General features: G+C 39.1%; 1 protein-coding gene and 1 long non-coding RNA gene across 10 annotated transcripts in view; one reads left to right on the forward strand and one right to left on the reverse strand.

Moving 5' to 3' along the window:
- LOC145991227 (uncharacterized) overlaps positions 1 to 14,231 on the forward strand; it is a 140,208-nt gene that overhangs the window by 38,867 nt on the left and 87,110 nt on the right. The window lies entirely within an intron of this gene.
- Positions 441 to 14,231, reverse strand: part of LOC145991219 (uncharacterized) — a 50,707-nt gene continuing 36,916 nt past the window's right edge. For 5 of the 9 annotated variants that reach the window (XM_083127169.1, XM_083127167.1, XM_083127168.1 and 2 more), the window contains 5 exons: positions 13,460 to 13,897; positions 11,170 to 11,199; positions 7,393 to 7,509; positions 4,269 to 4,292; positions 441 to 622 (listed from right to left, as the gene is read on the reverse strand). In XM_083127169.1, the coding sequence (XP_082983295.1) occupies positions 513 to 622; positions 4,269 to 4,292; positions 7,393 to 7,509; positions 11,170 to 11,199; positions 13,460 to 13,897 (719 nt within the window). In that variant the 3' untranslated portion in view covers positions 441 to 512. The remainder of the gene's footprint in view (positions 623 to 4,268; positions 4,293 to 7,392; positions 7,510 to 11,169; positions 11,200 to 13,459; positions 13,898 to 14,231) is intronic. The other 4 variants (XM_083127173.1, XM_083127172.1, XM_083127170.1 and 1 more) reach the window with 2 other exon arrangements.

Genomic DNA, 14,231 nt, shown 5'->3' on the forward strand with positions numbered 1-14,231 from the left:
CGATCATCAACGCTGGTGAACATTTTCGTCGTCTTAAATGATAAAAACACAAACTTACTTTGAAATAAGAGCTGTACAGCATCAGGAGGTTGTGAAATTTCACATATCGTCTACCGAAGTTTCAGAATTTCTTCGTTAGTCATTTGTTTGTATCTTTACCAGAGATGACTCATGTTCGAGTGTTTCATTGCCGTCCCTCGTTTGTTGATCGTGCATACGCAGTGAATCTTTTCTAGACGTGTTGGGTTGTGTATAGATTGTTGTTTGAATCTTAATCCCCTTGTCGAATGTCACGAGTCGCTCCGGTCTGAAAGCTCGGTATGAGGTGCAACTTATTCCGTAGGTGCGAAATCTCCCTAAGGTTCATGAATGCAATCACTTATATATTTTTTTTTGTACTTCTGAGGTATTGTATTTTATTGTGTAAATATAAGCGGATATATGTGTTACCTTTATTAAAATTACACAAGTTTACAACTTTACAATAACTTTCCGTAACATACAACAAGATATTAATTCCAGTAACCAGGGTAATTAGGTCCATATCCATAATCAAACATTTCAGGTGATCTTTCTCTAAACGAAGGATAGTAATTCACTGAAGGGTCTTGAATGTATCCATCTGGTAGCACGGTAAGAAATACATGAAAAGAATAAAATTTTACTGTTATAAATCACAATAATATAGTATAATGCAGTAAATGTTCACAGTATACTTCAATTTCATGCTATCTAGTAAATTCCACATTATCCCTTACTTCTGAACAGCGGGTGAAGATTTGGTTTCTCTTTCCTTCACCCCACGACAACGGGTCTTCCTTATCGCACAGCGCAAGGACAACCTTGCGTTCTGACGTCAGACTGCCTACGTTGTTAGGTTAGGTCTGTTATATTTGATTCTCTTAGCATAAATACACTGCAAATGTATTATTTATGCTACAAGAACTAAACCTGACAAGCCTAACCTAACCACTTAGGCATTTAGCCTAACAATGAAAGTATTCCCAGGTGATGTGGGAATGCAAGGTTGTCCTCGCGTTCTGCGATAAGGGAGACCCCCACGACCACATCGTCTGCAACATCTGTCCATTGTTGCCAGCTCCTATCCCCCCCATTTTCGCTAAGTTTTGCAGGTTGGAGGCTCTGTCCGAAAGATACAAAGTACATACTTTAAGTATGGTCTTGACGGAAGTGACGTCACCTAGTACTGTTCGAAAGTGCCAAGAGCAGAAGTAAGCAAATGCACAGCTCGCAGTACAGATGGGTGCTGACTAGAGCTCGTGATATCCACACTCGTTGTTCATTTGTTAAAATTCACGGAGGTAGAAAGCCAGCAACACAGGTTAAATATACGTTATGGGTCAGCGTTGGTTAAAGTTCTTCTAATGTGTGGAAATGTATGTGTACGAACATTTGAAAATGCTATGTAATTTCTATGGTGAAAAACAAGTGTTTGTAACGCGGGGAAGACAACGAGTACTCAGCTTTATCTACTGATCGTATTTGGCGCTGCAGTCGAAGCGCAATTCGAAAGACTTTCACTTCCAGTCCACTACTTCAAGACCATACTCGCTTCAAGAACGTTCTTGCACCTTTCGGACACGGCCTAAAGAATTCTTACGAGTTGTCCGATAGAATTTCTATGTAAGAAAATAATCATTGGAAGAAACTGTGTAGTTCGTTAAAAGTTTAAGGGAAAATCTTGAGATTTTGTGGGAATATACCTGCAATGGTCAGAGAATTTACTTTTATAAAAATTGAGTGCTTCGAAAATCATATCAAAGGGTGTTCAAAATATTGATTAATAGAAAAGAATTTCACTCTAATTGTATACATCAATTTACCAACATTTTCAGGGTGGCTACAAACAAGCAGAAATGAAATTCCCTGACTTTTCCAGGTTTTCCAGGACAAAATTTACATTTTTCCCTGACAATTACAAACTAAACTAAATCGATGTTTTTGCAAATGGAAATAATAAACTCATACAGATCCAGGTATGGTTTTGTTAAGTACCAATATTATCTTCTATGAAATTGACTTAATTTCTCTATTGTCTATGATTTGAATTCAAACTGCAAAATAGTGAATTTGGAAAATTATTACAATTCACAAGCTAGGGAAGGATTACGGAATTTTGTCATACGCAGTAAGTTAAAAATAAAATACTTGATTATTTTTAAAGTTACGACTAAATGAGATAAGAGTGAAGAGTGATTGATTAAGAAATACAATTTGTAATTTATCAGTCTCCTTATACATTCTCGGTATTATATGTTGATATTTCCACTGAGGTTTGGAACCCTCTGCTTGCAAGAACCGTAAGTGCGGACTCATTTTTCAATGCATAAAGCTACTTCTCTCTTCTCTGTAAAGCAAATAACTTAACTCTTGCATATAAGTGAAACAATTAAATTGTACAAAAGAAAATGTCATATTTCCTTACATGGGATTTCTGCTTCAGTACAGTATATCCAAGTGAAGTACTGTGAAACTGACAACATGCAATTGTACCATTATTGCTGACGAAAAGGATATGTAGGTATTAGAAATTTAACGTAAGCAATTTATAGAATTGCATTGTATACATATAGCTACCTGATTTAGCTAACCAAATATTAAAATAGGAACACTCTGTTAATAACAGCTTTTGAAAGTTCATATACACGAGGGACGTCCTGAAAAAAGTTCCAATGGTGCCTGTACGCAGCACTAGTGGCCGGAGAGCGACACACACATGCGGGCAGGAAGAAGTGGCATGTAGCTGTAATCTGGAAAAGTCGCAATGCAGCTGTTTTAGGACAATTCTAGGTTAAAGATTGCAGCTCTCATACAGTACAGTCTCCCACCGACTGCGAAGTAGCCTACAGATGTAGCCTGTACTAATCAGATTTTTGCACGCTCAGAATTTTGCACAGCCACCGGCAATCGCACTCCCTGTACAGCCCTAACCTTGCATGTACCGACTTTCATCTCTTTGTTTAACTGAAGAGGTTTCTGGCAGGGCAAGGATTTGACAGCTGCACTGCGGTAGAGATAGTTCCAGTCTTTGCTGTCAGACACATATACCATGGGCATACAAAATTTAGTGCCATGCTACGACAAATGCCAGAACAACGGTATTGATTATGTCGAAAATTAGGTTAGGACTCACTGTTACTAATGCAATAAATTACAACTGATATTCATGTTTTATTTATACCTAATCGGTATTGACCTTGATATTTTGTTATTTTTTTTCAAATTGGTGTATTTTCTTATTTTTTTTATTTTTTACTATACGGTGTTATTTTTCCCAATATTTACATTTCCATTTTAGCGCATTTTCTCGCAAATACTGAAATTATACCTTCATGGTGTCTTTAAACTACTGTTTCAAATTGTAAGTCACATGGCTTACGCCTCTTGGTGAGAGTTTGATATCTTGAAAGTTATTTTGGGAAAGTTATTTTCCATACACCTTTTTTTAATTTTAAGGTAAGGATTTTAGATAATGGAATTTTCCCCATATATACTGAAGGGTGCATAATGACCATAAGTGGCGACGCATCCAAAAAATTAAAATCAATCAATCTCATGTGGCAGATACAGATATATTATGGCACCAAAAATGGGGATTATCTTTTTTTGACTTGTTAGTGTTACGTTTCCCAAAATTCGCGTTTTTGTTTTAGAACATTTATCTGCCAAATATACCGAGTGCTTTTAAACTATTATTTTAAATTGTAGGTCACATGGTCTACGTATTTTCGTAACAGTTTGATATGTTGGAACAGATTTTTGAGGAAGTAAAAGTAAAGTGCTCCCCATCACTTTGCCATGAAGCTGTAAAGGGGTGTGGAGTTAGGGCCCCACACTTCCTTGATCACGGCTGAAGGTGGGGGGGGGGGTGATGTGATCAGCACCACGCTCCTGGCTAGCTTTATCCCTCAAAGTTTCCTCAAGGTATCAGCTTCATGTGATGCTGGGTGGGTGCCGGAGCAGTTTGAATAGGTGGAAAACATCTCGGTTCTCCCCTGCAGGGGATCGACCGTGGGTCTCTTGCATAGTAGTCAGCCACCCTAACGACTGAGCTCCATTATTACTCGCTCGACAAATGCCGATGGTGCGCACTTAGCTTGGTAATTCAAAACACTCGTGCGACAAATACGAAGATGTGGCTCCTGTGTGAAATCGTGGGAAATACATGATTTAATGTGGCTATCGGAATTATTCCATGTACGTATAACTCTATAGTTTACTCTTGAGAAAAATGTTGGAAAACTTACGTGTTCTCTGTACACAAACATGGCCTAGAAAAGACAAGAATGTTGGATTTCATGCAATTTTTCGTTGTTTTAGGACATTTCTTTTAAAAAAATTGCTAAAACCGCTTTTATACCAAATTGGCATTATTTCGATATTTCGAACGGTCGAAAAATGTGTCCAGACATCACTGCACATTCATAAACATAACTTCGCAGCAATTACCATTTTTCATGGTTTTGGCGTTTGCGAGAAATCAATGTCCCTAGTAATCGGAAATTACTTTCTGGCCACCCCTCGTATAAATCAGTAGATAGAAAGTGAAAATTTAGCAGGGCTGGCAGAGAAAAGTCAATTCTAGAAGAAGGTGATTTGCTTTTATGATTGAATGGTTCGAGTAAATATGATATTAAAATATTTACGTATTATTAGTATTTTATTTCAAAATATTGGACATTAACCTTACTCAGTGATAGATTAATGACCATCTCTCACGAGTTTAAACGGACAGGACAGAGAGTGGCGTTAATTTAATTACAATACTAGTTTTGCAGTAAATTTGAGGTTGCCAATTTTAATAACGTTCACCAATGCAGTTTTATGTTTCACTTTTTCGTGATAGTATTCAATATATATCCCATTTGGTTGGATTCTTCTTGATATCTAAGAATAGTGCAATGTCATTGTAAACGTATGTTAACTTGTGCAAAACCAGTAATACGTCAGGATGATGAAAGAAAACCTTTGTAAGCACTGCTACATTAAATAAGGGGAAGTGAGCCAGAAGAGTAATAAAATTCCAGCAGCATATTTGCAGTCTAAAGCTCTTCTTGTTTATGCATGCGATTTTTGTTGGATATTTCAGTCCATGCAATTTCTGTCGCATGCTGTAGTGAGATACTTTGTCGGGTGGCGATATTCGACAAAAATCGTATCTATCAATGAAACCTATTTGTTTCCATGTTCCTTCAGTTTGCCCAACAAAATGCCTTACTACGACGTCCGACAACTATCGGACTGTGCCACCCGCTCTTATCCCCTCCATCTGTTGACAAGTCCCCTTACTACTCCCATACGGACAAGAAAAAATTATAATTCAATGCATTTTCCGCGTAATATTTAGAGGCTTAACCTTTACTCCCCCGATGATACCATATGGTATCATCAGAGTAAGGTCGTACTGACCCAATGATACCATATGGTATCATGGTGCTGATTACGAAATTAATGTGCTTTTTGGACCTTCATACTCTTATGTTTGGGTGGACTCTTGACACAGGTCTGGAGCAAGCGTGGGAAATTCATATTGATGACCAACCTCCCCTCCTCTACCCCCTCTCCGCAACATATCCATGCCACATTTCCGAACAGTTTTTCACATTTTGGCCCATTATTCAACTTGTATGGCACCCAGGAACATGAAACATGTTTCAATCTCTTTGGAAACGTCCATTCTTTGAAGAGAATATTAAGGTTTGCGCTTTCTCCCAAAAATAGCGGGAGAAGAGGGGGCAAACTCCAGATTTTTATGTTGTTTTTTTTTCATTGAAATTCGGCCCCGAAACCACCCTTCCTCGGTTCGGCGTTCTGAATTGTACACGGTTGCATGCTCTGATGTTTAGCTGCAAGACAAAAGTTATCCGAAGTAGATTGCTCCCAGAGTGCCCGAGTTATAACAATTTTCCTCCAAAAATGCAAATTACCTATTTTTCGTAAAAAAATAATAATCACATTTTGGCTTATTATTCAACTTGTATGGCACCCAAGAACATAAACATGTTTCATTCTCTTGAGAAATGTCCATTCTTTGAAAAGAATACTAAAGGTCGCGCCTTCTTTCCAAAATAGCGGGAGAAGAGGGGGCAAACTCCAGATTTTTATGTTTTTTCCATTGAAATTCAGGGGTCGTGCCCCTCCCCCCAAGCCCCTCTTCCTCGGTTTGGTGTTCTGAATTGTACATGGTTGCATGCGATGATGTTTTAGCAGAAAAACAAAAGTTATCTGAAGTAGATTGCTCCCATAGTACCCGAGTTATAACAAGTTTCCTCCAAAGAGTGTTCGAATTTAAAATTCCCGCCGAGAAGCCACGGCGAGAGAAATTTATCTCTCTCTCTCTCTTCCTGCCATCACTGGTTTCTGGCGCCGTGGTTCTGTTGCGCATAAAAGGGCCCTAAAAGTTGAGGCCGAAACTCACGAACGAGATTTCCTGTTCCCATGCAGAGTTCCATAACGATATCTTTAAATAAATAAAAAAATAAAAATAAAGAAAGTCAATGAAGACGAAATTCCCTGACATTTCTCTGACTTTTTTTGACACCTCAAATTCCCTGACTTTTCCCGGTTTTCCAGGTCTGTCGCCACCCTGATTTTGGTTTAAAATATTCAAGAATTTCATTAGAATGTTATGTTATCACAAAATTCAGTTTTTTTCGCACAAAAATGGTGCAGATATTTTTTAAAGAATCAAATTTTGCAAAAAATTACAGGGTAAATAAACTCCGCGCACGGCATTTTTGCGGACCCCGTGAAATATCAAACTGCTGGGGAAGTAACGGAAATCAAATTCCAGCCGATATTTTCCGATACCGATACCATTCCTATCGGCATCTGTATCTGTTCATCCCTAGATGATATGATAATGATAGGACTTCAAATGTCGTCATTTGTAAGGAAGCAAGATCTTAACATTTGGCCGAAGTAAGCTAAAGGCTAGAGATGAAAGTAACAGGTGCGGCAGTGAAACGGGCGATTTGGCAACCCTGGAAATAGCAAGTTACGTAAGGAATCAGATAACGGGAGTGGTGCCATCTGGACAACAAACCTTTGCCATTGACACTGGTATCGGTGTTCAGTCGAGATGGCGTCGTGGACCGGTGAACAACGCGCTTTTGCCGTAAAGGCGTTTCACAAAAACAACGACAGCTACGTGGCCGCGCAGCGTTTTTGTGAAACGCCTTTACGGCATAAGCGCGTTGTTCACCGGTCCACGACACCATCTCGACTGAACACCGATATCAGTGTCAATGGCAAAGGTTTGTTGTCCAGATGGCACCACTCCCGTTATCTGATTCCTTACGTAACTTGCTATTTCCAGGGTTGCCAAATCGCCCGTTTCACTGCCGCACCTGTTATATTGAGAAATCTTACCAGGTGGTTGCGAGCAGATGATATTCGTGCAAAGTATTCTTCCATGTCGACTGCAACGACAGAAATTGCAGGCTTCCTTCCACTTGTCTCCTGGGACACATTCTTGATACGGGATCACTGTAAACAAAACAAAATAGAATTGTAATAATTAGGGATAGGATTTTGATGCAAATGCATCATTCTTTTGGTAAGGCAGAAACATTGCATAAGTAGATAGGAACGTGTTTTACATGTAAGTGAATAAATTGGGATGCCTTTGTTAGGGCATTTTTTTTACCTTTTTGGAGTAAAGGTCTTTTTTAAACTTTTTAACTTTTTAAGTCATTTTTCGGCCTTTTAAAAGTCATAGTATGCATTTTTCTACATTTTGGTGCAAGAAGGGTCATTTTACATTCAACCTTTGAAGGTTCCCAACTCTCGTCTCATTGCCTTCAGCGCAGTTCTGAACGACTGTGTTTGAAGAAACAAAGAAATTCTATGAAGTATTGTTGATACAAGTTGTGTAACAATTCAGCTCAAACAATGTGATTTCCCCCTCTATCAGTAAATATATTGTCGCCAGACGGATTATTGTTAAAAAACAAGGGGTACAAAGTTTTGTGCTCTGTATCTGACATGTTGTCAGGGAAATAATTTGCACTCCATGGAATTGAAAGTGACTTAACAGCAAGTGATATTGTTCATTTCAAGTACGCTTCTCTTGTGTCCGTGGAAGTCGAGATAATTTTTTTCCACGTACAAGGCTATCTTGTCCGACAACCGACATTCACTTTTGAAAATTTGCGTATGATTTTCGTTGTGTACTGCAACTCAGTACTTAAAGTGTAAAAGATGACAAGAAACTAACTTTCTTACTTCTACTACCATACGAAATGAACATGTGATAGATACTGTAACGTTAATTTGTAATTTGAATTTCTCTTGGTACTTTAAGCCTGAATTACACGGAACTGGATATCTAGTAGGAATGTTCTAGTTGACGCTGGACAGGCAGGCTACCCATTTGCTAGTTTTCGCCTCACACGGTATTTGTTACACCGTACTTGTTGATAGTCTTTCGTTCCCATAATGGCGGCCGCGCGAGATGTAAACAACGTATCACTTCACACTTTTAAAATAAGATAACTATTCAACCGAGAGGAATATCACTTCGTATTAAATGGTTTTAGGTAGAGAAGAATGGCGCTGATAAAATACATACTTTACAACGTTTACTAAACACGTATGGAATAATTTTTTAACTTTTTCAATTGTAAACACCGTACACTCACCATAGACGGTGTAACTCGACATGCCTTTCGTGCTGCATGCACTCGGAAACCACAGACAAAAAACGCTACTTTGCAAACTCACAGATTATCTTCACATGGCCAAACTTTGCTCTGATTGGCTGTTCCACAGAATCTAGTCGAAGAAAGTTAGTAGCAATTAGAACATGTCCTATTCCTCAAAACCAGTCAAGCAGTTAGCCGGGCGACCATAATTTCTACCTAGAAAGTCAGTTCAGCGCCAACTAGGGCATTCCTACTAGAAATCCAGTTCCGTGTGATAGGTGCTTTGTAAATTTGTGTTAGAAATTTTTCAGAAATTGTAGGTCATTTTTCTAAGTTTATAGGGCATTTTCTTGCATGTATTACGTCATAAATGCATTTTTTAAAGGGAATTTTTTGCCAATTTTAAGGTCATCAAAATCCTAGCCCTAGTAATAGTTAATTAATTTACCCTTGAAACATCTACACAAAGTATGCATATTTTAAGAAAGTATTCACAAAGAAGTGACAAGACTAGTAACACACGACACGAGGGTTTCATATTGATGTGATAAGCACATGATCACAATAGGTACTTTCTCTATTCAGTCTGTAGAAAAAGCATCCATGTCCACAGGCGTACGCAGAGGGGTAGTGAAGGTGTTACAGCTCCCTTCGAAATTTTGGTAGAAACGACAGTTTCAAATAAAAGCAGTGAAGAACTCTGCAAATTTGCCTTAAAATGGCCCCCGATTGCCATTTTTGATAGTGGAAAGTTGTTAATATACGAAATATATTACTGTGTATACCGTCTCCCTAGAAAGCAGCTTTGTACTATCCACCTTCCTTTACAATTTCAGCCCCTACAGAAAAAAAATCCTGTGTACGCCAGTGTTCACGTCCACGCGCGACCAACATGCCGACGCGACACAACGCACGCACTCTATCGAGTTTTATTTCAAGTCCACTTTTATGCACGTAGAGACCATTTAGGACTGGGCCTACAGTTGAAAGTAGGATCCCAACCATTATGCGCCTCCACCAGGTATCGAACCCGGAACCCCTTGATTACAGATTGTGAAAACGACACCAGTCCTCCGAGTAACATGCAACCGACATGCGATGTGTGCACCTTGTCCTATCACTTCAGTACGAAGTATATCTCAAGTTCCATTTCAAAATGACAAATCTTGCTTGCAACTTCGGTCTAACAGCTCCTCAAGAGATCGGTTAAATTACTTTTCTCACGATAAAATTTATCAAAATAATGAACATAAGTTTCTGTATTGTTATGCCTCTCCACTAATAGTCATGGTTCTTGTAGTAGATGTCAATATATCGTTATATCTCTCTATTATGCTTTATCCTGGGAATCTCTGGACCAAGGTCACGCATAACGTTCAGTATAAATTTCTACTATTTGCGCAGTTACCAGCGTTTTCAGTAACATGTACTGCTGCAGCAACGTGTACTTATTTTCTAGAAATAGTAATGTAAACTTGGAGGCTTTGAAGGAACATACCGTCAAACGGGGTAACTTCGTCTTTGAGGGTAACTTCGTCATGAGACCGGTAGATGTCGGTAGGAGTCACATGCTGGTGGAACAAAGGGAGTGTGAAGCCCCACACGTGCAGTTGTGGAGCGGACACCAAGGGAGGAAGTGTGTTGTGTGCAAGTGCATTGTGCTTTGGCGCTGTTTGCAGCATTTTCTCGTGCACGATGCCAAGGACATATAAGAAGGTAGTTGGTGGTCGGAAATATCAGAACTATACCTCCGATCAGGTGCAAGAGGCTTTACATTGATCGGAAAGGGAAAAACTATCGCGGAAGCGTGACGATCTCACCTCTTCATGGGGGTAATTTTGACATGCTACGAACGTAAGCAGAGATGACGATGTTACTGGGTTAACTTCGTCACGAAAATGCTGACGTATTTGCCCCCCCCCCCCCACTAATATTTTGGAATTTATTTGGTATTCCTTCAGTACATTTATAAAGCTCAAAGTATAATTTTCGTGTTTTCACTAGCCACGGATTTTGCAGGGCACATTAGAATATGCCAAAATCTGTAGGAAGTTACCTCATTTGACGATATGCTATGCATGACATCTGTCATCAAACTGGGGAAAACTATGCTTCCCAATTTGTTACAACTCTTGTGTGTATTTGAAAAAGTAAAATTAAATTAATTCTAAGTTGACATAGAGCCGCGATGGTCTGACTTCCACGCGGGAGACCCAGGTTCGATTCCCGGGATGGGTGATCTAAGGTAAGAATTTTTCCGCCCTCCCCCCATAAATTGGCTCTGGGGCTCACCCAGCCCCAAATCAAAGGGTAATTGGGGGAAACCCTGGGGATTAAAAGCGGCCGAAGCGGGATGCTGATTCCATAACCTCCAAAAGGACCGAGACCGAGAATGTGTGGGTCCCTACCCCCACATCCCCTAAGTGTGCCTTCATGGCATAGGAACCTCACCTAAGTTGACATTACCAACAGCATAATATTAAGAATAGTTTTTTTTTCTTACCTGAGTTATATTGAGGATAGTCAACAACCCCTGTAGGAAAAGGAAAAAACGGAATTGATAAAGAGCCTGCAGAGAGGCAGAGTTTTGTGGGTTAAACGCCTCTGAAATATCTGTGAAATATTAGCAGTAAAAACTAAGCATTTGAAATTAGCATCTTTGTTCGCGTCCTTTACATTTAAATCGTAAAACTCTCATTTCATTATTCGTAGATGTAGCAGAATTATTATCTAAACACCTGAGTATCCTATGTTGTAACGAAATATTTTCTTAAAACTTTAAACCCACTCACGTAATTAGAACGTAACTTAAAAGTACACTATCTCTTATTCAAAGTAAAGAGAAATCGATTTTTCACTACAAGTGACAAGGAAAATATCATAGCACATTTCAATTATTTGCAAATCATTAGGGTTATGCTTGCTGAGTCTCGAAATTTTGAACGTAAATCTCCCCAACACGATTCCGAATTGGGGAGATCATTTTCCAATTTTCTGGATCTTAAACTGGCGAGAAATTTGAAATGGTTCTACACAGTGGGATGCATAAGTATTAATATTGTCAATATTTTTATTGTTTTCCTTTTGCATCCTACATGCTTTGTAAGGTTCGATTTTTACGTGAACTGGTGCAACAACTTGTTTGGTGTTTTCATTCAATTCTTGATGCTCTCTTTGCAGTAAATAGATTAAACATGTTAATGGACAATTTGCTTGGTAATATTTATGCATCCCATCATATTAATAATGCTTAAGAGTAGAAAATTACTTCGAAATGTCGGTATTTTGTTAAAGAAATTAGAAAACAACCACGTCGAGGATTGTACTGAAAGACACTGGAATTTTTTTTCCATTTGTTTAACTCGTTCTCATGGTGTATTGTTTTCAGAAACCACTCGGGTCTCAAGTAATTGAGGGTGCAGTGCATCCTGGAAACTACATTAACGTAGGCTAACGAGGCTGGTGACACAGCCACGATAATCATTTTTGGATATTTGTTTCTCATGCTATTCTGTGTGCAACCTATCAGACCCAGATTTGAACTTAGGTTTGGTAACTTAACTCTCATGTATTTAATTTGTGTTTGTAAAGAGATTCATGGATGAATGGGCATTCACAAGACACCGCCAGTGCCGGGATTAGAGCACACATCCACAATTAGGTTGGGTCTAAATGCAGAATTAACTGTATGAATGTCCTTCCCAATAGTTATACATAAGACCTAAGCAGTGTGGTGTCTTAAAAATTTCCAGCGGAGGGGACATTTCTATAACTACTCTGAAGCATAGAAGTATAATATAAATGATATACATACAGGGTGTATCATAAGTAATAGCACAAACTCACACTGTTGAAAGTACACGATAATAGAAACAAAAAAGTCTCAGTAAACATGAGTCTCCAATCTAGCCGTTTTGGAGATAATTGTGGATGTGTGGTAAAATGCTAATAATACAATAATAGTAATAATAATAATGTTCTCTGAGGCGCTGATGTACCCTTGTAAATGTGCGACTCTCGGGGTGCCTTCGAGCAGGGTATTTTTCTTTGTACAAGCGTGCAGGCTCCCGTGCATTACCGTTAGCCAAACCATACATGAAATGCATATCCGTATACTCCTAGCTGCTGTAAGGTTCCATTTTCAGTACGCAGTACAGTACAACTGACGTTACTCCCACAGTACGATTAGACTGTGTACTGATCGTATCCATCCTGTTTGATTACAACGCCACCTCTCGGAAATGTTCTGTTTTGTAAACAAAGGGCAAACCTCGGAACGCTTAAGAAGTAAAGCACTCGGTGTTTACAAAATGCAATCAGTGACGGCTTCTAACCACACATTCGCACACATTATTAGCATTTTACCAACTAAAACTACGTTTACAAATAATAAAATCAGTGGCGGCTTGTAACCACACATTCGCAATTATCTCGAAAACGGCTCGTTTGCAGACCCATGTTTACCGAGACTTTTTTGCTTCTATTATCGTGTTTTCAACTGTGTCAGTTTGCGCTATTACTTATGATACACCCTGTATAATATCCTCACTTAGGTGCCAAACAATACCAGCCATAAAAGGAATGCAGAAACCAGAGGTAGAAATCTCCCCATATGCTTCCTTCAAATACCAGCCTGGGGCTAAGTTATTTTGTTATGCAAGACCTTTTCCATGTGTTGTTGATGATAAGGACTGACTTATCATATCATTACAGCTCTTGAGATTATAGCTAATTGAGATGAAATCTGAAAGAGGCGCTTGTCACATACATACTGAGAAAGCTCTTGCTCATACCTTTGTCTACTGGAGGTATCAATCTTCTTCCAAAAGCAATGTCTCCTTGACTGCCCATAAATCTGTAACCTGTTCCTGGCGATCCCTTGGGAGATTTCGATTCTTGTAAATCCTCAGTGGCTGTCACAACTGCAGCTGCCATGTCGGGTTCAGCTTTCGGAGATGGCTTAGCACTTGTCAAAGGTGTCATCGTTACCGAATCTACCTCCTTGGAATCTGCTGTTTCGTTTTTACCGGTGCTGTGGCAATCAGATTTCGAGTTCTCTGGACTTTCCAAAGATGTTTCGTCAGTAGATTCTTTACTGAGTATGGCGGCGTTCTTGGCAATTTCAGGAACACTGATATCAGGCTGTTCTGTTAGGAGTCTAGCCTTGGCCATTTCTTCTGCCTTTCCAGATGATATCAGACTCGAAATTTCCGAGGTTTCCAAACTTGGTCCTGTAGATGATTAAAGTACTTTCAGTGTAATTTAAAGGATGAAACATATAAAAGTACTTTAAAATGTTATCAATCTTTAGCTCGGCAATGGCTTGTCATACCAGTTATGTATTTTGCCGCATGGTATTACATTAGACTCCCAAAGACGAAGATGAAGATATTACCTCGAATTATTGACCAAGTGAGTTCTGGAGCATGTGCCAAGCTTTTGAGAGATAAGATCACTCTTATCTTTGGGAACCAACTTCAGTAATCACTTCTAAATTGAGTGAATGAAATGGCATTTGATGCATCAAAGTTTCAAGCTGTTTGCGTGACGTCTCGCAAAATAAAA

This window comes from Lepisma saccharinum, chromosome 8 (genome assembly GCF_977018435.1).
Source record: "Lepisma saccharinum chromosome 8, izLepSacc3.1, whole genome shotgun sequence".
Classification (NCBI taxonomy): Eukaryota; Metazoa; Arthropoda; class Insecta; order Zygentoma; family Lepismatidae; genus Lepisma; species Lepisma saccharinum.